The sequence below is a fragment of the Mycteria americana genome, chromosome 15 (genome assembly GCF_035582795.1).
Source record: "Mycteria americana isolate JAX WOST 10 ecotype Jacksonville Zoo and Gardens chromosome 15, USCA_MyAme_1.0, whole genome shotgun sequence".
NCBI classification, from domain to species: Eukaryota; Metazoa; Chordata; class Aves; order Ciconiiformes; family Ciconiidae; genus Mycteria; species Mycteria americana.
In genome coordinates this window covers 6,814,476-6,836,221 of record NC_134379.1, presented here as the reverse complement: position 1 = coordinate 6,836,221, position 21,746 = coordinate 6,814,476, and the positions used below count along the sequence as shown (strand labels likewise).

The following is a 21,746-nucleotide window of genomic DNA, read 5'->3' as shown; positions in this document are numbered from 1 at the left end:
TGTTAAATGAAGGTGCTTGGTATTAACCTCTGTGACGCAGTCCGAGACCCGTTAGCATTCAAAATGCGTATCCCTTCTAGTGCTGGGTTAGAATTGAAGTGACACGGCTTGCTTGGGAAGATGCTTCCATGCAAAGGAGCTGTCAGCAGTTGGTCAGTAATGCCAGCAGTGCTGAACTAGCCATCTCTTCCTCTTTAAGGCAGTACTGAGAGGCATTTGTATGAACATTGTGGAGCTTTACTGTGGGAACTCGAACTTCCAGTTATCGCTAAAAACAAGAAAAGTGACTTTTTCTGAAGGAGCTGCTCTGAGCCCGACGAGCTGTGTGGGGGAAGGGGCAGTGGTGACCCCCAGACAGGTACAAGGTGGGAGGGAAAGCTCGTGCACATCCTGTGGCCAGGACTACAGGTTTCATTTCCAGCCTAGAGCGGCATAGAGAAGTGGTGGCCTCTGCAGTTTGTATTACTTACATTTTGTTTGGATGTGTGGATATGAAAAAGTTTCTACAGTATAAAAATATCACTACAGAGCAAGAAATGGGACAGGTGACTTCCAAAAAAGGTAAGAGTCTCTGCATCCGGATCGGTGAAGAAGTTACATGATGGGTTTTTCCCGTTAATACCTTATAATCATAAACTAAAAACAACAAAAATTCCAAATCTAAAACACAAAAGTTTCCACATCAACTCCATTTCTTGTAGTGCATCTCTCATACTCAGCTATAAAGTATTTACAGGGTTTTACTAATTTACACAATATGGCTTTAATATATTGTAACACAAAGCATCAAAACATCTCGGAGCAAAATTCTTCATAAAACATTCTTTCTGAATATAAAGTTTGGCATTTCATTGATTTGGCTGACAAAGCAGCAGAGTTACTTGTTTTCTGATTGTGCTTTTTGATGATGGCAAGCACAAATTTTGGTCGTTTCCATCAGGGCTTAAACTCTAATAGTCAGAGCTACCTCTCCCTCAAAGCCCAGCTGAATGTGTTTCATGAGCCACGGTTTCACAGACATTGTGTTGGACCCATGCGTTTGCCACTAAGGTAAGGAAGAGAAGGCCTTTCTTTTGGAACTTTTATATTAAGACAAGAAAGCAAGATGTATTTTGTGGGTTTTTTTCTGAAAGTGCAGGTCTTTGGTAACAATAAACAAAATGAGCAAAGCGGGGGGGGGGGGGGGGGGGGCGGCGCAGATTTTTCTGGGAACAATGTCCAGCCAATTCTATAGAGTACAGTCAGAGTGACGGAGGAAAAGGTCCTGGTGCGGTGGCACGATTTATCATCGAGAATTCAAACGAGGAGCAACCTGCAGGAGAAGAAGGACAAGCAAGCTAGAAAGTGTGTTGAAAACAAAGATGCTGTAACAGTTTTAGCTCCTAAACATCTTCAGAGTGCACCGAAGACTGGCTTGTAGAATTAAGCAGATATGCCACAGTATGTAAAGTTTGCTCTACTCTGAAGTTGGCCAGTCTCAGCAGGAAATAAAAGAAGATATTGGCAATTCAGTAAGTTAGAGGAGTCCACGGTGCTCTTAACGCCCCAGTGCCTGTGGTTATATTAAAAACTTGTTCCTAGGGATGGTTTGAAAAGGCTGGGGGAAAAAATTATGGGATGTGTTTCTTCATAGTCTAAGAAGTTACTTGGTTTGCTGTTACGGATAGCAAATACAGCAGCTTGATCCTCACTGCAGCATGCTTATGCAAATTTAATCTCTTTGTGTACAGTCTATAGGCATTCCACAGAGCAAGGAAATCCTTTGGCAGTGCTCCTTTTGTGGCTTTCTATCGGATGGACTGTTTTAGTGAAGAGCAAAGTGGAAATGTTGAGTGCTGTTCTGAGGCGAGGCTAGTCAGTCTGCAGTAGGACAGGGGAGCTCGCTCTTTTAGCTCTGATGCTGGAAGGGGAGTGAGTGCAGTCTGAACATGTCCTGGATTTATTTCTGAATAACCTTTAATCTGACAATGCATCAAGCAGTTGCATGACTATGACTGGCAGGAAGACGACTAATAATCTGAGAAGGGAAGAGGAATTCTTTTTTCTTCCTGTGTTTTTAAATGTCTCTTGAAAATCTGATTTGCAACAGAGTATAGCATTAAAGCCTAAATCTTGGGGGGGAAGGGGAAGGTGATTGATAGGACAACCACTTGATGTGTTTGAGTAAGCCTGGCAGTCTCTCAAAAATGCAAGAAGAGAAGTACAATGCACAGCTCCAACTAGGGAAAAGGCTGGTAGACCAGGGCAGTGCATCCAGCAAGAAAGTTGTGTGGCCTGTGTCCGTCTGCTGCAAATATGGTTTAATGCCAAAATCTGGGTTTCGATCCACTGTAAGTGAACTACCATTTCTTACCAACCTCAGCCTGTACTCACCACTGTTAGATGGCCATTCTTGGCTTTGGCTATAAGCAGTTCTGATCCTGATATAAAGTCAATTATGCCTTCTTTGCCTTGCCCAACTGTAAATTTTATGCTGTGAAGAGAAAGAGGCAAGAACAGATTTGATGAATATCTGTTACCTGTCCACTAGTTCCTGTGTAAGTGGCTGCTTTGTACTGATGCTTGGCTGCGACAGATCTGCTTGCTCAAGGAAACGGAGCCTTAATTAAGATGTATTAGGTACATTTTGATGTTGTATAGGTACGTTTCTGTAGCCCTTGAGTGCTGAAGCAGAGCTGTCTTCAGAACCAACGCAAGAAAACCGAGGCAGCTCCCAAGAGGGGCTTGGCTTCACTCACCTGCCCTGGTTGATGTTGACATTATTGACTTTGTCTGCCTGCATGGCTGTTTTTGTTAGTGTCTCGATCACATGGTCACTTTGAAGTACAACATCTCCCTGGGAGGAGAGACAATGGTTTATGATAATGGCTTTACAATGTCAGTATACCAAAATGATTATCCTCTAATTAACAGGGACAGAACTATCTCCTTAGGTTAGCATGGAGGGATGCTTCTCCAAGTAAGTGGACCAGGCTTGGTGGAGATCTCTGAGGCCTCTGTTGTGGCTCACACGGCACCTATGGCAGTTAATTTATTTACAAGGTATCAGTAATGGGGGCAAGGGACAGCACCAATCCTGTTGGTGAACAAGTCACCGGTGAAGCCCATCTGTGAGCACAAGTATATACAAGTGAAATGCTACTTAGAGCTGGCACAAAGCTAGGTGTACACATGTCACCATGTGTGCGCTCCCCACCCCCAGCTGGATCTTCTGCTCTTTGTGCCTTTTAAAACCTTTTTCTAGAGGTGGCTGGAGAAATGACGGATGAATCCCACTACCTTCTGTTTGTTATCCTCACAGTGCACGTGCAGCACAAACAAGTTGTCACTCAGGCTGCTGACGGAGATGCCTGCAATAGAGAATGGCCATTTGACACCCAACACAACTCTACTAGGATTCTTGCATGTGTTTCAGAACCTCTCCCAGGAACGCAGCAACTGTTGTTCCCACACCAAGAAACCCGACAGCTGAGAAGCTGCACACAAGCACTGTGCTAACATGCCAGCAGAGAGGCTGAAGAGGCTGCAAGGTGACAGACAATCAGCTTATAACTGTGCTCTTTAAGATGGAAAAGGAACTTTCAGATGCCTCTGTCTGTCAGAAGTAGGAAGAATGCCTGTTTACAAACTGTTGTGGCCTTCGTGGACTTGACAAAGAGCTACTTTGGCCAGTTAGGGGACCTATGACCACGATTTTACTTTTCAGCACCCACTGGACAGATACTTCATTCCAGGCCAGTAGGAGGATGAGTGCTGTTAATTGCCAGGGTACTAAGAAGGAGAGGGACAATTGGAACCGTGTGGTCACTGTTGTCTTCCCCCCACTGCCAACATGTGGTAAGAAAGGCCAAAGCTGCTGTTGGAGCTTGGCTCCAGAAAGTTGACATTGCTGTGAATTCCTTGCCCAGCAGCTAGGCTCAGGGGCAGGCTGAACCCACACCCACTTGGCTGGCGTATTGGTCCTCACAGATCCAGTCCTGAGCTGCTGCAGGTTCTCATTATGCTGCACTGTGACCGACTCGGGCTCTGAATTGGGCATTTCTACTCATCCAGCCAGCAGTGCCTTCTGACCATACAGTAAGCAAGAGGCTTAGCCCTCTGCCAGGAGTTGCTCATGTTTGCTAAATGAAAAAAATCCTCTCCCTGGGGTAGGTGGGTAGGGATTAGTTCAGGAGGACTGTGCTGTGTTTCAGGAACATCTGTTTCTTCATAGTTTATTTTTGGACTTTAATATCTTGACACAAGATAGAAACTAGATCAGCTATTTAAACTGAGCTAGCTCAACCCTAGCAGAGATAAACATACATCTCTGCCATAACAGCACCTTATGGGAGTCACAGAACCCCAAATTAGTGTTGCCCTTGGAAACCACTTCAAAGGGTGACAGTTACAAATGCAGTAGATAGATAGTTGCATCAGGCTAACGTTGAAATGATAAGCACCAAAACTGGCTGTAAAGAGGAATTGTAGCAGAGCTGGAGCTGAGGCTGTGAAGTGAGAGGTTTCAGACAAAGCCAAGTAATGACTACAATGTACGAGACTCAGCAGTTTTCTCTGTCTGACCAAGTTCTCCCCTCTAAAAGTATTAAGTCTGTGGCAAATATTTAGAGGGCTGAAAGCTGGAGCAGTGTCCTAAGCTGCTGCTATGTAATAATGGTGCAACTCCCCTGTGGTGGTGATGTGCAATTGGGAAATTACTTAGGAGGGGGCTTGGGGGAGATGAATTTTGTAATTTTTGTGACATTTTATGGAGTTTAATTTTAGAAAAACTCAGTTTCAAGATATTACAGACTTAAAGTGCTTGTCAGTATCAGATAATTCCATTCTTGTCCAGGACAAAGACAAATTGGTTATTTTATTATTACTTATTTAACTGGAGCCAAGATGAAGTCTGACTTCAGTCAAGTGAGCCAAACCCCATTTATGTTAGTTACCATTCTCACCTGTCAGATTGGCATAGTCGATTCGTTGTTTGATTTTGGATTCTTCAACTATGATGACTGCATTCTGAGTAAGAAGCAGCTGCCGTGCTCTTGCTTTGTATCCTTTCCGGTCATACTTGATCACAGGAACTGCATACTGAAATAAGTGTTAACAGTGCTAAAAATGCAACTTGTTTGTCAGCTACCTTCCCTCTAGCCTAGAGAGCTTGCAGGAGGTACTGACTAGCGGTTGGTAAGCTGGGACTGGAGACAATCCTTTTGAGTCCTGTTCTCAGTTCTGCCACAGACTTCCTTGTTGACCTAGAGGAGTTCTGAACAATAACTCGCTGACTACAGCTGTCTGACTGTGGGCTTGGAAAAGCCAGGTTTAGCTTCGCTCTGTGTAGGTTTTTTCATTGCTCCTTTCCTCTCTAGCCATGCCAGCTGCAACCCCTTCAATTCTTAACTGACATAAACTTGCCCAAATCTCAAAATCATATTTCTGAGGCATCAGCTCTTCCCATAGACTAAGGTATGACAAGCTTAGTATAATCTAAAATCCTTGCTATATTTTCTTCAGAAATCTAATCCTCTGATATTCTGCTGAATAACTCTAGAAGCTTGACAAAAGTATTAGGACACACATCTCACCTTAATTGCTTCACTTTCTAAAGCCTGAAGGACTTTAGCATTTATCTCTTCGTTACCTGTATTAAAACCAAAGAGGTGGGGTCAGAAAGAGAAATTTCTAGTAAGAGTAGATTAATCCCCCCCCTTCTTCTTCCTGTTAAACTTGGCAACACCTACTCACCAAGTCGAGTGTTGATGAAGAGTCTAGGAACACTCTGAGGATAATTGTCTTTTTTACCCTTAAAAATCTCACTGGCAATTACTTTTTGTTCCAACTGCAAGGACAAAAGATATATTCTTGTTTAGTAAAAAGTCTCCTTAAATAAAAAGATAAATTTGTCTTAAAAGAGATGGTCTCTTTTTGTTTTTTTAGCAGTTGTCATTAGTTCTGACTTCCTGAATCATACTAGTCACAAAATATTCCATACATCCCTTACATTTTCAACAGCTACCCAATCTTTAGGGTAGAAAAGAGATTTCCTTCCCCTCTTCCCCCCCCCCTTTTTTCCCCTTTCTCTTTCATCTCAAAAGCATGCATCATATTTCTGGTTTGAATTTATCTGGACATGGCCTCTAGTCTCTGGATTTTGATAATGCCCATGTTTAAAAAGTCTCAGAATCCTCCCACTGCAGTGATTCTCTTAACCTCTTCCTCCTTCAGCTTAAACAGTTTGTTCTCCTGCTCTGCCCCATGTGGCTTTTTTCATGTTTGTTTGTTTATTTCTATATATATTATTATTTATAGGCTTTCAGCTAGTCAACATCTTCACTTGAAGTACTAACGAAAAAGTTAGCTCCTTATTAGCACCATGTAACACATTCATTACAGCTCTGATCTACTCCGTATTCTCTGCCTTATCCTCTGACAAACAGTACGATTCAATTAGCTACTGTATTGCCTTGGGAGTTCCTGTTTAAACGATTAGTCACCATAAACCTTTGGTGCCTTTCAGAGTGGCAGTGCTCCAGGATACAGTCACCCCACACTGTAAATATGACCTGTGCTCTTGGCTCCTAACTTGCCATCCTTCAGAATAAGAAGAAAACCAGGGAACGAGGAACCAGGAAATCCCCTTTGCTTTACTTAAGGCAAGTGCATGTTACACAGTATAAAATACCTGAGATGATTTACAGGTAAAAATGTGGGTAAAAGATACTCATTATCAGTGGGTTTGGTTTGCTGGGGAAAAGAAAGTGTTCTGCTGAGTTCCCGGCTCTGGCTTGGTAATGGCTGGTATTAATCCTGTGTCCTTAATCAGAGGCTCAGCCACTAACTAAGCATTTCACTACATGTGCTCAATACCTTGCAGGCCTTCATAGGCAGTATGATATACTATGCAATAAAAAAGAAAAGCTTAAAGACAGACAACTATTACTATTATCTCGGAAGTTACATCTAAACTGTTTAATGTATACATTTCCTATTATGTCTCTTCACTGAGCTTTTTTTAATTTAAAAAAATTCCTTCCCCCTACCTTTCCGTAACTACGACGAATCAAATTTCAGTATAATTTTTATTCTTTTTAGCTGTAACTGTTTGTGTGTCTCCTCGGTTTGGAAAATGACTAGGTTTGTGTCTGCAGAATTCTTGCTCTCTACTTTATATGGTACAAGCAGAATAATGTGGCTTCTTACATTTTTATCTTCCATGGGAAGAATAACAGGGCCTTTCAGTATAGAAATTATATAGGGGCATGGATATACAACACTGTTTAAATAATATGTATTGAAATATGTCTATAATGTTTTTTCTTTTATTTTATGCACATTCTGGTCTTTTAGTTTTTTGTCTCTAATGTAAAAAAAAAAAATCACAGTGTTCTTGTGGAACTGTTAACCAACCACCAAAGAATGCAGTGATTCAAAAGTTCCTCCATCTCACCACTGCTTCTGTGCCTCCCTCCGTAGTAGTACCTGTGTCCCTCCTATCCAGCTGTTCCCCTCCTTCGTTTCTTACAATAAATAATGCTGAGAACCCCCTCCTGTTCTTGGGAACATCAGCACAGCTTGTGAAATAATGTACAGTTGTCTTGTACCTGCTGCTTCCACTCTGGGCTGATCCTCTTGCAGTAAGTCCAGACCATGTTCTGCATACATAGCTGTCGCAGGAGCTGGGATGCCTGAAGAAGAAATTGCACAATAAATTAAAATAGCTCAAGATTACTGACAAACCAATTCAAACAGTGAAGACAGAGGAGAAGCAACTGCAGAAAATGCATTGCTGAATTAAAATACTGAGAGTCGCTTTTAAAGTTAACTAATAGGAAGTTTATTTTCCACCTTTCTAAGAGAGTTTGCCCCACAACATTCTCCAACTGCTTTAGAATGGAGAATGAATACCAGGAGCACTCCACTTTACACTATGTCCTTCCCTGCTTCCAGCTGTACCTGCAATCCAAACAAACAAGGACCTTTGGGTAAGGTAAGCGGGACTTTCTGCAATATTTGGTTTTGGTCAGATAAAAACCGAATGCTACCAGATGCAGAGTAAGAATGGCAAACAGAGGAAGTTTAATATGTTCTTCACAGGCAACCACATTGTCATTGCAGCCAATTTAACTGTCCAGAGGGAACTTAATTTGTTCACAGAAAAAGAGAAGAAAATTTCAGAAACAGATGAGAAAACCAGTAGAAAATGGTGTTGCAACAGCACCGCACTCTCAAGAACTTTCAGTACTATAGCTCTAACAATTTTACAGATATGCTATAATTACATCCATGTGATGATTACATCCATGTGGATTAATTCTACTAGTAGAGATGCTAATGCAGCGTGGAACTTGAGCGAGAACCTGGTTCGTTCTTGCCCTGGTAGCAGGAGGGTCCCCTCAGGCCTCTGGTGGCCCATGGTCTTCAATACTGCCATTAGTCTCCTCCATCCTGCGGACCATTCATCTGACCCTGGCGCGGTTGTGCCTACCTCACAGAGTGATGGAGGAGGAGTTGGCCATGATTTGTCCAAAACATTTTTTGGTAAATTACGCTTGAGGTTCATCAGGAAGGAGAAGCGGATGTAATCAAGGAAATACTCGTTCTCTGGGCAGCGAGGGTGGTTCCGGTAAATAAAACCTTTAATGAACCTGAGGAAGAAGAAAATTTTGTTAGAAAATTAGAAAAGTGATCAAAATTGGAGATATTTAGAGGTCTCTTCCAGCCAAACCATTTTCTGGGATTTACTTAATAGTTGTAATTTATTAAAAAAGCCTCTGATACTGTAGTGACAAAGTTTATTCTTATCATCCTATCGTTAACAAGTAAGTACTCCTTTGATGGCTTAGGTTATTCTTTACGCACCTTCTGATAGTCTCTACTGCCCACTTCTTCTTGGCAGCTTTTCGGCGTCCCAAGGTTCCCCGCCACCAGGACTGGATCACTATTGCTAAAAATAATACAAAGATTTTGCACTAAGTGAGCTCCTCTGTCCCAATGTTGACTCCATACAAAACTGGCAACAATGAGTGCTCAAGAAAGCCCGCTCTGTAAGTAAACAGCCTTCAACGTGGCGTATGGGAAAGAATATAATTTAAGTTCTTAACAATACCATACAACGGATAGACGCCAATAAAAAAACGCTGGCAGGTGGGAACTGCTGTATGGGGGCTGCTGGGTGAACAGGAGTTAAGTCTGCTTCTCTTGCTCAGAGTCTCACAGACTAAAGGTGGAAGGAACGGGTACCACACCAACATCTTCCATTCTACTTCCAGCAAGGCTTTGGGAATGTTCCTCCTCGCACATCAAACTCAAGTCATCGCTGACAACAACGGCCACTTCAAACCATACAATTACACAGCACTGCAGTTTCCTCTCGTCTTGTCTCATACCTGAGTGCTTCATGTGCAGGAATTTCTTTCGACGGTAGAAACCTCTCCATGTGGCCTGCATTTTTGTTGCTGAAATTGCAAGAAAAGCAGCAATCTAAAATTGTGACCAAGCAGATTTTGGCAGAAAAAGGGTCAACTTTTAAAACAAAAATCCCCCCCCAAACAAACAGAAAAAAATTATCAGAAAACACACGGCTAACTGCCCATGAAGCTACTGCCGTGTGTGTGACTCACCCAGACTCTGCTTCCTCACTTCCAGAGCATCTTCCGTTGCAAACAAGGTCTTGGGAAAGCGGATAAAAATCTTTGTTCTAGAAATAGAAATGCAGAATTATGTTTAATGTGCCAGAGAAGTTTGCCTCCTGCCCTTAGCATCCCCTTTGGGATCTCTAATCTTTTCCTCACCCATTAGATAGAGAAGCCTTATTTAAAAGCAATGACATGGATGTCCCATGATTCATCATCTCAAATTAAGAAAACAGAAGAACTAACCGTCCCATTTTGTATTCTTCCTGTTTGTAGCCAAGATGTTTCACCAGCACAGCCACCCCATCATGGGGCCGTCCATCCCACGTAGGCCATGTTTCTGGACAAAGTGATTTATACCTGTAAATTGACAGCAGAAGAAATCTTAGGGAGAGATGTCCAATCCGTACAGGGCAACGGGAAGGGAGAGAGGCCACGCTTCTCGCTCGCTCCCTCAAGAAAGTAAGTCTTTCAGGTGTAAGGGCTGCCTCTGTGCTGTTCAGAACAGCTCCCCAGCCTCAACATCTGTGCGACCAAGACGGGAAGGGAGCAGCAGGGAGAGAGAAGTCCAAGGTAATCCTACCTCTGCAGGAAAACTTCGTATTTTCTTCGATATGCAAACCCAGCTCTGCGCACTCTCAGGTTCTCCATCAACCCTAGGTATTTCACTTGATGTCGGATTAGAACTTCATCAAATCGATCTTGAGAGAGCATGAAAATAGAGAAACGTGATCAATGTATAGCTGTCCCTTCATCTGCAGAAGGGCAATGTTCAGTTCTTGGTTATTTCTTACACAATTATCTTTAACCTCTAACCCATCCTCACGGCGCAAGTCCCACACAATTTACTTTGTGACTCCTGTGTCCTGCCCCCCCCCCCCCTCCCCCAATATACATTTATATTTAGTTCCAAAAAGAAGTTCTCCTTTAGGGTGTTCTGTGCATACAGGAGGGAGAATAAAGGTCATTAAAAGGAAGTTACGCAGGTTAATAATTCTTCACTTTAAACATAACCCTACTCCACCCAACGCCAGTGCTCCCATTCCGATTCCTGGCTGCTGGTACTGCCACTACCTCCCTGCAAGAAGCTCTGGCACAGATCCAAAATGAAAAAAAAAAATCTTGCAGGACTTCATCATTTGAGCTCCTTTCTGCGCCTCACTGACTGGGATCTAGCGGTCTATATATAGCTGTCGTAGAAAAGAGGAAGAGTCACCAGGGTCATACCAGGCTGTTTAGCATCATTAGGTTTAATGCAACGGATGTAGGAGGGTTCTTTGGACATCAGAATTTCCATGAGTTTGGAGAGGCTGTTTTTAAACTGAGTTGCTGCCTAGGAGAAAAGAAAGAAAAACTATGTATGAAGCGATGACTTACAGCTGGTACGTGTGACTGCAGAACAAACCTCAGTCTCCCAGCTTTAAATGTAAGAGGCTTGCATTTAGGTTACCATGTTAGGCAGGACATGTCTTTTAAAAAAAAAGAGGAAACAGCCACATTTCCATCCAGCTCTGGTGTTCTTACCGTTTCAGGTCTCTTTTTGTCTGTCAGCTCTGTCCTGTCAAAACACTGATTTATGATAGGATTCTCAGAGTTGCACATGGTCTGCAGAGAGAGACATTTTCAGAGATAAAGTACAGAGTATTCTTCAGAGAACTATCAAAGAAACATGGGACAAAACTGTTTGGGGTTTTTTTTGTTTTGCTTTGCTTTTTAATAGTAAAATGAACTTTGGGCACCTCAGTTTGTCTTTTCATAGCGCAGCCTATGGACACGCGTTCTCCAGGTGGAGTCTAGAAGAATCTTTCCCCTCAGGTGCCACCCCATTTTAAACCTGACTCCTTGTTCTGCTGAGTATTGGAAATGTCCTCTATCCACACTCACCTCCTTCAGGTTCCGAAAGAGAAGGTCATTGTTTTTATCTAGAAAACCTGGAAGAAAAAGAAACCGCTCAGGCTGCCACCGCTGTTCCACAGGAACTTCACAAGGCAGGAATTTGAGATGGGAATTAATCTGGTTACTCAAATGATGTGTGGATGTATTCTAAGCCCAGATTTTTCTTTAGTATATAGTGACGCTGTTTTAATTCAAAGGGCAGAGGATGGGAGGAGGAGAAAAGAGCGAGAGACAGCAGAGATGATGCACACGCTTACCTGCCACATTGTAGGTGACCTCTCCAGCGTAGTGCAAAAGCCGAAACTCCTCCCGCCCCAGTGACTTGCGAGTCTTTTGGTCAGCGAGCTTGTGTCTGGTGAGAAAGTGAAGAAGCTTCATGAGAAACAAACATTTGTTTCATGGGAGGGATTCACTTCAAAAAGCACCATGGCATTTGATCCCAGAGTGGGACTATGTGAACACAGAGCCGGGGGGGGAATAAATCTGACTTGCTGATTTTCAAGACCACAAGTAAATAAAGAGTTATCAACCAGCAAATCATAAAAATGTCATAAAATGTATTTATGTTTATTTCAAATGGATGAACTTTCAGCTTCCTGGCGAGGTTGCAGAGTGGTTCTGTGTGCACACCAAGTTAGAGTAGAGGCAGCGGGCAAGAGGGCAGTGAAGATGCCGGCAGCGGGCTGGCATCCTCCTGAGATGCCGTACAGATCCTAATTTGAGCACAAGCAGAACATTCAGTAAGAATAAAAAGACACTCGGAGCTCCAAAACAGAAGTAAACAATCTGAAAGGTGAACCATGGAATTCACACCCACTGAACTGGAGTGGCAGCAATACGGGCAGGTTACCAGAGTCAGAGGAGGGTATCAGCATCATCTGGGAAGCAGATGTGCACAGAGGTGAGTTAGTGCAATATAACCCTCTGGATTTCAAAAGCACTAACGCTGCTGAAATCATGCTAATGCATATATACCTCTGAACGCTATTTTTACCAGTAAAATTCTGCTCCATGTGCTAGTTATTCCTAGGCCTGACTTGAGTCTTCAGTCACCTTCCCCCATCAATGCTGGGGAATGATCTGGCCTAGTACTCCAAACCAGAGAGTTTGTCACACCTGAAGTATTGGGCCGGATCTTGGAAGAGCCAAGAAGCTGCAAGCCTGCAAATTCCTTGGACGTATTAGCAGTAGGATGCCAGGAAGAGATCGGTGAAGAGGCAAGTCAGTAACAAGAGTGTTGTTGCTCCTGTTGTATTCTGAAGCATAGTCTTGAGCAAGGCAGTTATTCTTGACAACTTATTCTGTATTATCTTAACTCACAATCTAATCTCTTTGCAAAAGAAAACACGATCATCTTACGTGGGACTCAGTATGCCTAGGATGCTACTGCCATACACACAATGAGTTATGATGTTATCCAGGAATAATTAAAGCTCTAGGCTCTATCACACACTTGGATCCTACCAGTATAACTGCCCTCAGCTATCTGAACACTCACGTGAGAAAATGAGGGTGGTTCTTCACAGTTTCCTCCAGTTTCTCCAAGAATGTTGTATCTGTGGCATCCCCAGGTCTCAGACACTCTTCATCCTACAAACACATGCATTCCAGTAGTGATTTCCTACTGTGCTCGTCAGCGCGCAGGCCAGCTCTAATTCTGTCTCACTGAAACACTGTCCCAGTTTGACCCTTTGGCCTTTTAACAGGTAGGCCAGATCTTAGTTCAACAAATGAATTGTTGATCTGAAAAGGAAAAACACTTCCCTCCTTCTAGACTGCCTGGATTGGAAGCTTCTTTCCCGAGAGCAGATGGAGGCGATACAGTATGACTTTTAATGGTGTCCCTGTTCAGTGTGTCGTAGCTCTTCCCACCTGCCCAAATCATCCTAACACAAGCTTAGACCTTTTTTTTCCCCCCGTGTTCCTCCCCTTGTTTTCCACTACACTGCCCCAAATTTTTAATTTAAAAAGGTGTTGTCAACTCACCAGAATAGAAATGATGCCTTTGAATTTCTCTTCCACCAAATCACAAATTATTTTGTTATTGAAATACTGAACAGGTTCCCACTACAAAGACAAGAAATCACACTTGGGTGAAAACAATTCTAGACTGGAAAAAAACATGAAAATCTGAGAACATTTCAGACAGCACCTTAGTTAAATAATCTTTCTGTCAAATTTGAAAGAAAGCTTTTTCACTCATCAAATTTGTTTTCCTAGCATTCCCTTTAAGAAGCATTTTTTTCTATCAGAGTAAAGGATTGGAATGGCATTACTCACTTCTAGCTGTATCACACAGCGTTACCAAAGTGTTTCGAAAAGAAAGGAAAAAGGAAAGCTCTTTAATTCATTTACTTTGCAGACCATTATTAGCAGCTCCTTTTCTAATCTGTCCTCTGGCCTGCAGGAGGTGCTACAAAGGAGAGAGTGGAAGTGATGATATTGGCTCTTACCGCTATGCCTTCTGACTCGTATTCCTCTTGTTCTGACTTTAATGTGAGCTCTATGAAGAGCTGCTGCAATTTTTCATTACAATAATTAATACAAAATTGCTCAAAGCTGCAAACAAAAATCAGAAAAATAATCACTAACGCCGTACCACAAGTAAAAGAAGCTATAATCAGTGGGCAGCAGCATGAATGTATCTCTGTGTAAATCAAGAGAAATAGAAGAGATCTAGTGAAATGTTTATTTACGGAAGGTATAAGTTTAGTAAGTGTAGTGAATCTCAAGAAAGAGTTCCAGGAGGAGGGAAAAACGGACACAAAGGGTGGAACACAGAGGAACACAAAAACTTTTAAGAAGGGCCCAATAACACTGCAAATTTGAGAGTCTCAGTTCATTGCTATCTGCCAGAGTCAGGTTCCAGACCCTGACATACACTGTTTTATAGCTGGTGTTCTCCCATTCACACCACCATGGAAAGACACCAGAACAACAGCCACCACTGTCCCAGAGAGCTGGACAAAGGCATCGTTCAAGGTATCACATGAATATGGCCCAAAAAGTGGCATATTAAAATACCAGGAACATTAACAGCTGTACATGCTAAGTATTAGCTGGATGCCCCAAGTGTTAGAAGCCCTGTGATTATCAGTTATTCAACTGATTTCCTGAAGTTTAAACATAATCTCTTTCTCTTTTACTCATCGAGAACCAGAGATGGAATAATGTCTTATTTCACAACGGAGAGAAAACACTATAATGAATGAAGTCATGCAGAGTTTACTCAAAACTCAGAAACATCGATTGAAACAAACCTGTTGTGCTGGAAAACCTCAAATCCATAGATATCAAGCAATCCTAGAACTGTTGTACTTCTCCAGCCCGGAAACTCTCCTTCCTGCAATAGGGCAAAAAATAAATGTTGATATGTACTCATGGCTACGATCCATCACTGGATCCTACCCATTTAGATACGCATTTACTCCTTACCCTCTTCTTAATGGAAAACAAATTAATTTAGAAATCACTGTACGGCATGGAGCTTACCATTTCTCTGCTTTGCAGCTAAAAGATTTGAAACTTCCTTTCACGCTTGGTTGGATATCAACAAGCAAAAAGTTCATTTACCTTGTAAGCAAGAGACTTGTTAACCTTGTTCACCAGCCAGGAGAAAGTGCGTCCGTATATTGCCTTAGCAAGCGCATCCCTTGCGTAGGCTGCCTGCTCCAGGTTCAGAGGACTGATTAGCTGCACGCAGAAGGAGAAAAAAAGCCATTCAACAGCCATTCCACTGAGAGATTGAGTTTCCCTAGTTCACTGTTAGTAAACAGCCACTTAACGGCATCCTGTCTGGGCTCAGCTCACATCACTGTCTCCCAGCAAGTCACCGGAAGGCCAGGGGACCCTTGCACTGACAACCTCCTTTGACCAGTGGGAAGTGAACTGTTTAGTTCTGGTAAGAGAGCTGACGGTGTATCACTAGCTTGATTTAATTCCATGTGCCTCACAGATCCCCAGTTCATGTTCTTACCTCTTCCCCTTTTGCTATGATCTTCTTGTGGATCAATGCATCTCGAAGAACAGAGCCCTCCACTGCTAGAAGCTGCAAAGCAGTAGAATATTAAATTAATTTATGAAGCAGTATGTTTAGTTTATCAGTTCTAGTCCCCAAAATCACAGACCTGTGGAACAACCCTTCATTTCCCATTCACAACTGCAAGACTTTTTGCAGCATCAGTCCTTCCCTTTCCTCCCGCATGCCACCCCCTTTCTGCCAGCGACATGACCTAACAAATAAATTGCCTTGATTGTTCTGGCACAAAGAACTGACTAAACAAAGCCACCACGGTTCTTCTTCCTTTAAAACTCTTCTCCGGAGTAGGTCTATTCCTATCCCACTGCCTGAAGGCAAAAACTGCAAGTCAGTGGTGCATCAAATGGTAAATAGAGAAGTTGTCAGTTAAAGGGGTTTGATGGTAACATTTGCATTTTATTTAGGTCAAATAAAAGTAAATTTATGACAACTTCTAAACTGTATTCCAAAACGATACGATGGTACCAGGTTCAGAATAAGGAAACCTCTCTAATTCATCTTTAATGTAAAGATATCTCTAACTGGTGATACTCACCCTAGCCAGGTATTTTATCTGATTCTCTGTAGTGACCTGAGCATTTCCTTGCTCATCAGCAGCAAACTGCACATTCCCCAGATGCAGAACGCTAGCCACAATGCTCAGCAAATCCTAGGATGGAAGCAACAGTCAGAAATCAAGATGATGAAATGAACGCACAGTGAGAAAAGGCAGTGAGATTTTTGTGTTAATTAACATTTTACGAGAACATTTTGTATTTTTTTCAGGATTTTTGCAGAGAATACATTCATTCTGAAGGCTGCCTTTGGTCAGAAATAACAAACCAAAGCAGAAAAATTCCTTAAGAGTAGGAAAATCAGCTGCTCTGTCAAACATGTCTTACCTCCACCTCGTTGTCATTGAAGCTTATAACGGACAGGGCTCTTCGCACAATCTTCCAATCATTTTTATCATTTATGGAGCTGACCCTGGCACAGTGACCCTAAAAAGAGAGTTTGATATAAAAAAGTAAATAATTGTCAAGGATATATTACTCATGCTCAGTGCGCTTCTGCCATGTATTTCATTTTATAGCAGTCATCTCAGTGTTGTTTTTGAAGTGAGGGAAGGAAACTACAAAGTCGGCTGAGAATATATCGGTCCTATAATATAACAATATTATAAGAATCACTAGTTAATGCAGACCTTTACTAAATAGTGATACTGTTGTGGGCTCTTTTCGAGGCCCAGCCTTCGCAGTAAGTCCTCTTCCCCTCCTTCTAGCAGCTGGTAGAAAATGTGGAAGTTCCTCTCTCCATGATTCTGGTGCACAACTCGGGATTTCTCCAGGAGGTAGTTCAAGATGTGGCCCCCAACAGGAGCCCCCTAAATCAAACCAGACACATTCAAATAGTTCATCAGCATAGAGGAAAATATTTCTGCTTCTTGGTGGTCTATTCAAAGACAAATAGGATACAAAATGATAGCCTACAAAAAGACGGAAAATTATCTGTCATTCTGTATCACAATCTCTATTTCAGCTAAAACACAGTGGCAATTTGAGTTTTGAAGTGTATGCAAAATGAGCTATCAAACGGAAATAACATGCCATTATGCAGATCATGGCTACCGCACATACTGCATGGGATCTTGACTTGTGTAAAATTCCTTCTCAGAAGGAATTCAGCACAAAGGAAAAGCTACAAAAGTGTGAGTGGAGGGATTACACACTGAGGCGTTTAAGCGACTGCAGTATGCCGAGCTACTCGGTTCTTGCACTATGTTCTTCATAGCGTGGGGCAATCTGGATCAGAATCAAAACAAACACTATGCAAAGTTACACGGGACAGAGATTATCTTCAGATCACAGCTGGCTTATGTGGATTTAGTTTGGGAGTATCCATTTGCATGGTGCACATATACCCTAGAAATAAGAGGATTTAATCTCACTGTCTCCTTATATAGAGAAATGAGGGAAGAAAGAAAGGAAAGCGTGTACTCTGGAACCAAACTTTGCTACCACAGACTCTGCTCACCCCGTCGTCAAGGGAATGCAAAACAATCGCTCCAAGCACACATCAGTACAAGAAAGCAGAGGCAACAAGAGACCTGCTATGACCGGGACCAGTTCTGAAGTAGACAACAGATTTTAAGTTACCCTGTAATCAAACTGCACATCCATGTATTTCCCAAATCGGCTGGAGTTGTCATTCCGCAGGGTTTTTGCATTTCCAAAGGCCTGAAATGAAAACGATTAGAGAAAAATAAATAAATATCAAATAAGATTATTTATAAACACTTTGGTGAAGCTGCCCGTTGTTTATTTACAGCCATTAAAGCCTAGGTTTTTCCTGTTTGCAAGGGAAACCAAAAGGGAAGCAGATTGCTACCCAAATTCTAATGCTGATCTTTATACCCAGTGCAAGCACTGCAGATGGAGCATGCCTCTGAAAACAATTCCATCCCCCCAGCGAGCTTATTTTAATGCCAGTTCACTGCTGACAACATATGTCATGTCTGACAGTCTTTTCAAAGCTTCCTCTTTCCTCACAGCTATTTGCTTACAGTCACCCGCGGCTCCGCTCACAGCGGGCACTATCCTAACAGGCCTAGGCCTGCCATGGGGAGGCCTTCCCCTCCCATGGGGAGCACACCTTTCCCCCGCACGCAGCACGCATTTGAGTACGGAGCGGAAATATCAAGGGAACTACAAAGACAGCTCAGGACTGGACACTAGAGGACACCACAGCACTAGAAAAGGCACCCACGAGTGCATTTATCAGAGGGCAACGCTGCCCACAGCGGATGCGTCCGCCACTCCTGGCTTTGCAAACTTATGCAGCGCACCAGGACTCTTCCCACGCCAAATCGCCTCCCTCTCCCCGCAGCCTGGCCACTCCAGGATTGCTCCTGGTGGACTGGAAAGGGCCAAGCGAGTTCAGCAGCAGATGGCCACTTCTTTGGCTGGGAAGCAGACTGGGATTCCCCTGTGTGCAGTGCAAACAATCCGCATGCCGTGAACCAGCGTTCCCAGGATACGCTATCGGCTCTGCACAGACAGCTCAGCTGTGCTCAGTGGGGTCCAGCTGCCCCCACCCCCTCAGCTGGAAAATGCGAGTGCTGCTGCTATGACTCAATGTCAAGTTTCCACGCTGCAGGCTCCAGAGTTACCTCCAGGACGGGATTGGACTGTAACAGGCGGTCCTTCACGGTTTCGACCTGCTGGCTGGCCGGACAGGTCACGGCGTAGTACTGCAGGATCTTCTTGGTGGCCTCAGTTTTGCCAGCCCCGCTCTCCCCAGAGATCAGAATACACTGATCCTTCCTCTCCGTGCGCAGGGAGCGGTATGAATTGTCTGCAATAGCGTAGCTAAGGGACAGTGACAACCAGGCATTAGTTTGTTTCCACACGCAAAGGGCACAGACTCAGCTAAGACTATCCCGCACTGCGAACTCCTAGCAGAGACACCTCAAAAAGAAGTATGTGTCCACAGGACGGGTAAGAGCGTATTGCTTCTGCACGCTGGTGATGAGACAGGAGATGCTGTGAACACTTTCTGACATCTCTATACACATCTTAACCACTGGGCCAAGTTTCTAATCTATGAAATTCCTTTAAAAACTGTTCTTTTGACTCTGACTCAGAAGATTTTCTGTAGAAGACTAAATGGTGCAGATAAACTTTCTTTTCTAAATATACATGATCTCTCAACATTGGTACCAGAGGACAAAAAAAGCTTTACATTCGGGAAACATCTTGTTTTCCATCGATCCTTACTCTAGCTTATCTTTTAAGTGATGACACACTCAGAAGGTCACAACTGCACTCTGCTATCTGGGTGGCTCCTATAACGTGGCACCAGAACAGCCCAACCTCTCGCAGCCTCTCTTGGATGTAGAAAGAATGGGATAAACCAGCACAGACTGATAAGCATCCTGCAGGCTACTTCAGCTACCATCCCACTTGGGCCAAACGCTCCCCAAAATACCAGACGGTTCCTCCTGCCTGCATACAGCCAGGATTTATCGCTGCTGGCTCTGGAGCCCTGCTTCTTCCTTCGCTGCTTTTTCTCTCTCTTCTCTTTTCCTGCCCGCAGGATCTTACACCGAGAATCACACGCACTTTTACAACACCAGAGCGCAGGAGGATGAGCCTGACAATGCTGGCAACTACTTACAGAGGGAGAGAGGAAAAGAAGGACCAGGTAGACGCAATGGAAGAGGGTAAAAGAAAAGAGGAGCGTTAGCCCTTCAAAATGCACTCGTATAGGGCGACCTTCATAACAATATTTTCAGCTGTCTCACACATGGTGCTCAAGCAGATATCCTGTCTTCATACGCTTGACAACCTTTTAGTGGCTTGGCTTTTTTTTTTTTTTTTTTTTAAAAACTCTCATGCTGTGAAATTAATTAGAAATAATCACACCAAAATAACAGTCGCGGCCTTCTCAAGTCTATTAATACTTGGTGCTAAGGCAACGCCAATGAGCTACCTAGCAACACAACTGCACACTTACCCCACTAAAGTCATCAAGTCCTTCCCTTGCTATCCAAATTCTGTCTCTGGAGTATTTTGAAAACAGTGGAATAAATGTAAATTTAATTTAAAGAACTGCCTCTAGACTGCGTGCCTTTATTGGGTGATTTTATAGTACTGTAAGTTCAAGCAGAAAGCTAGCAGTCATGCATACCACATACAGAATCACTTTACTTAAAGATGTTTATGGTCCCATTTGTAGTCACCATCTCTGAACCCCCTGGCAGGCTATAAATAGGACAGGATGTGACAGATCACTCTGGGAAGTATGCTGTGTTTCAAGCCCATAGGGATAACTTTTCTCCTTTGAATGACTATGCGTGACGCACTTCCCAGAGCATCCAGCGCTCAGGCCTAGCCTTAAACTAATTTTGACACTGGAATAGCAATATTGAAGTATTTTGGCTTTCTAGAACCAGTTTAAAATACAAGAAAGAGGAAAAAAGACACCTGAAACACTGTAAAAGGAGAAGCACAGAGTACTACACTACCAAGCATTTCAGTGCTCCTCAGAATATTTTTAAATGCATAAATAATCAAATAATGTAATGGTTTTTAATGGAACAATAAAAACAGTTCACAAAAAAATACTGTTTTCCCAGTTGGAGCAGCACTGGTATTCGGTACCGCAGCTCTCAAGGGTTTACTTATGAGCCGCACATTTTACAACTCCTTACAGGACTAGTTAAAACAACAAAAAGAACAGCCTAAGAAATCATCAGCTACTTTGTGATTTCAGTCACTCTGTGTAGCACATACAGGAATTAAAGCAGAGCAGCTTAGCACTGCGTGTTACACATAGGCATTGCCACCACGCTCAGTCCTGTACTTCCTGCGCACAAATACAAAGGTGGCCACAGTCCCAACGATTTTCCAGAGTCACAAAGTTCTCACCTAAGGACAAAGAAGCCCTTGAGAGTGCCCAGATGAGAGGCACAAGTGGCTGCATCCAGGCCAGGTCTCTGCCTGGAAGGCAGGACTGAAGGTAACCCCACAACAATTTGCAAGTAAGAGTTGACAGCGGAGTGACGGCTGGGGGTGAGGCTGGCCAGCCTGTGGCCGGAGCTGCTACCTCTGCACCCTCTTGGCTGCTTCACCAGGAGCCGCCTGGTGCTGATTTAAGCCACCGGCAGGTACGTTCTGGGGGCAGGTCTCTTATTCGGGGCACCTGCACATGGACACGATGTACTGACACATCTAGATCAAGGGGAGAACTTAGCAGGTTTGAATGCGGGGTTTTTCAGGTTTAATCGTCCCCCATGTAAGTCCACACAAGAAGCTGAAACACTATAAAAATCACATTTTTATCATAAACAAATACAACTTCAAGCGTTCAGACTTTCCCAAATAATGGTGTTCTCTCCTCCTCTGTGCTTGCAGCGCATTCTGTTTTGCTTACTCTCCTGGGCTATGTGCCAGTAATAAGAAACAATCCAAATAGTTTGCTCAAAAATAATATCACTCGCTCTGCCAAGACCTCTTAAAAAAAAAACAACTAAAAAACCCACCACAAAAAACCTTCAAGAGGTGCTCAGAATTTGGCCCTTGGCCCCAAAAGAAAGCATTTTGGAGCCAAATGGCCTCAGCTCTCAGTCATCTTTCTCTTTCAGTCTGACAAAAAAATTCAAATGCTTTCAAAAATAACTTTCAACCTCAAACTTTTTTTTTTTTTTTTTT

General features: G+C 43.1%; 1 protein-coding gene across 3 annotated transcripts in view; it reads right to left on the bottom strand.

Annotated features, from left to right (window-relative positions):
• Window positions 1-1,157: 1,157 nt before the first annotated feature.
• MYO1C (myosin IC) overlaps window positions 1,158-21,746 on the bottom strand; it is a 57,821-nt gene continuing 37,232 nt past the window's right edge. For all 3 annotated transcript variants that reach the window (XM_075518266.1, XM_075518267.1, XM_075518265.1), the window contains 29 exons: window positions 18,704-18,902; window positions 17,691-17,771; window positions 16,739-16,918; window positions 16,437-16,535; window positions 16,091-16,204; window positions 15,493-15,564; window positions 15,090-15,209; window positions 14,777-14,859; window positions 13,970-14,075; window positions 13,503-13,583; window positions 13,015-13,106; window positions 11,774-11,868; window positions 11,505-11,551; window positions 11,145-11,225; window positions 10,848-10,953; window positions 10,204-10,321; window positions 9,867-9,980; window positions 9,609-9,685; window positions 9,375-9,443; window positions 8,848-8,932; window positions 8,474-8,633; window positions 7,590-7,673; window positions 5,734-5,827; window positions 5,574-5,629; window positions 4,944-5,079; window positions 3,280-3,350; window positions 2,739-2,836; window positions 2,374-2,473; window positions 1,158-1,312 (listed from right to left, as the gene is read on the bottom strand). In XM_075518266.1, the coding sequence (XP_075374381.1) occupies window positions 1,286-1,312; window positions 2,374-2,473; window positions 2,739-2,836; window positions 3,280-3,350; window positions 4,944-5,079; window positions 5,574-5,629; window positions 5,734-5,827; window positions 7,590-7,673; window positions 8,474-8,633; window positions 8,848-8,932; window positions 9,375-9,443; window positions 9,609-9,685; window positions 9,867-9,980; window positions 10,204-10,321; window positions 10,848-10,953; window positions 11,145-11,225; window positions 11,505-11,551; window positions 11,774-11,868; window positions 13,015-13,106; window positions 13,503-13,583; window positions 13,970-14,075; window positions 14,777-14,859; window positions 15,090-15,209; window positions 15,493-15,564; window positions 16,091-16,204; window positions 16,437-16,535; window positions 16,739-16,918; window positions 17,691-17,771; window positions 18,704-18,902 (2,845 nt within the window). In that variant the 3' untranslated portion in view covers window positions 1,158-1,285. The remainder of the gene's footprint in view (window positions 1,313-2,373; window positions 2,474-2,738; window positions 2,837-3,279; window positions 3,351-4,943; window positions 5,080-5,573; window positions 5,630-5,733; window positions 5,828-7,589; window positions 7,674-8,473; window positions 8,634-8,847; window positions 8,933-9,374; window positions 9,444-9,608; window positions 9,686-9,866; window positions 9,981-10,203; window positions 10,322-10,847; window positions 10,954-11,144; window positions 11,226-11,504; window positions 11,552-11,773; window positions 11,869-13,014; window positions 13,107-13,502; window positions 13,584-13,969; window positions 14,076-14,776; window positions 14,860-15,089; window positions 15,210-15,492; window positions 15,565-16,090; window positions 16,205-16,436; window positions 16,536-16,738; window positions 16,919-17,690; window positions 17,772-18,703; window positions 18,903-21,746) is intronic.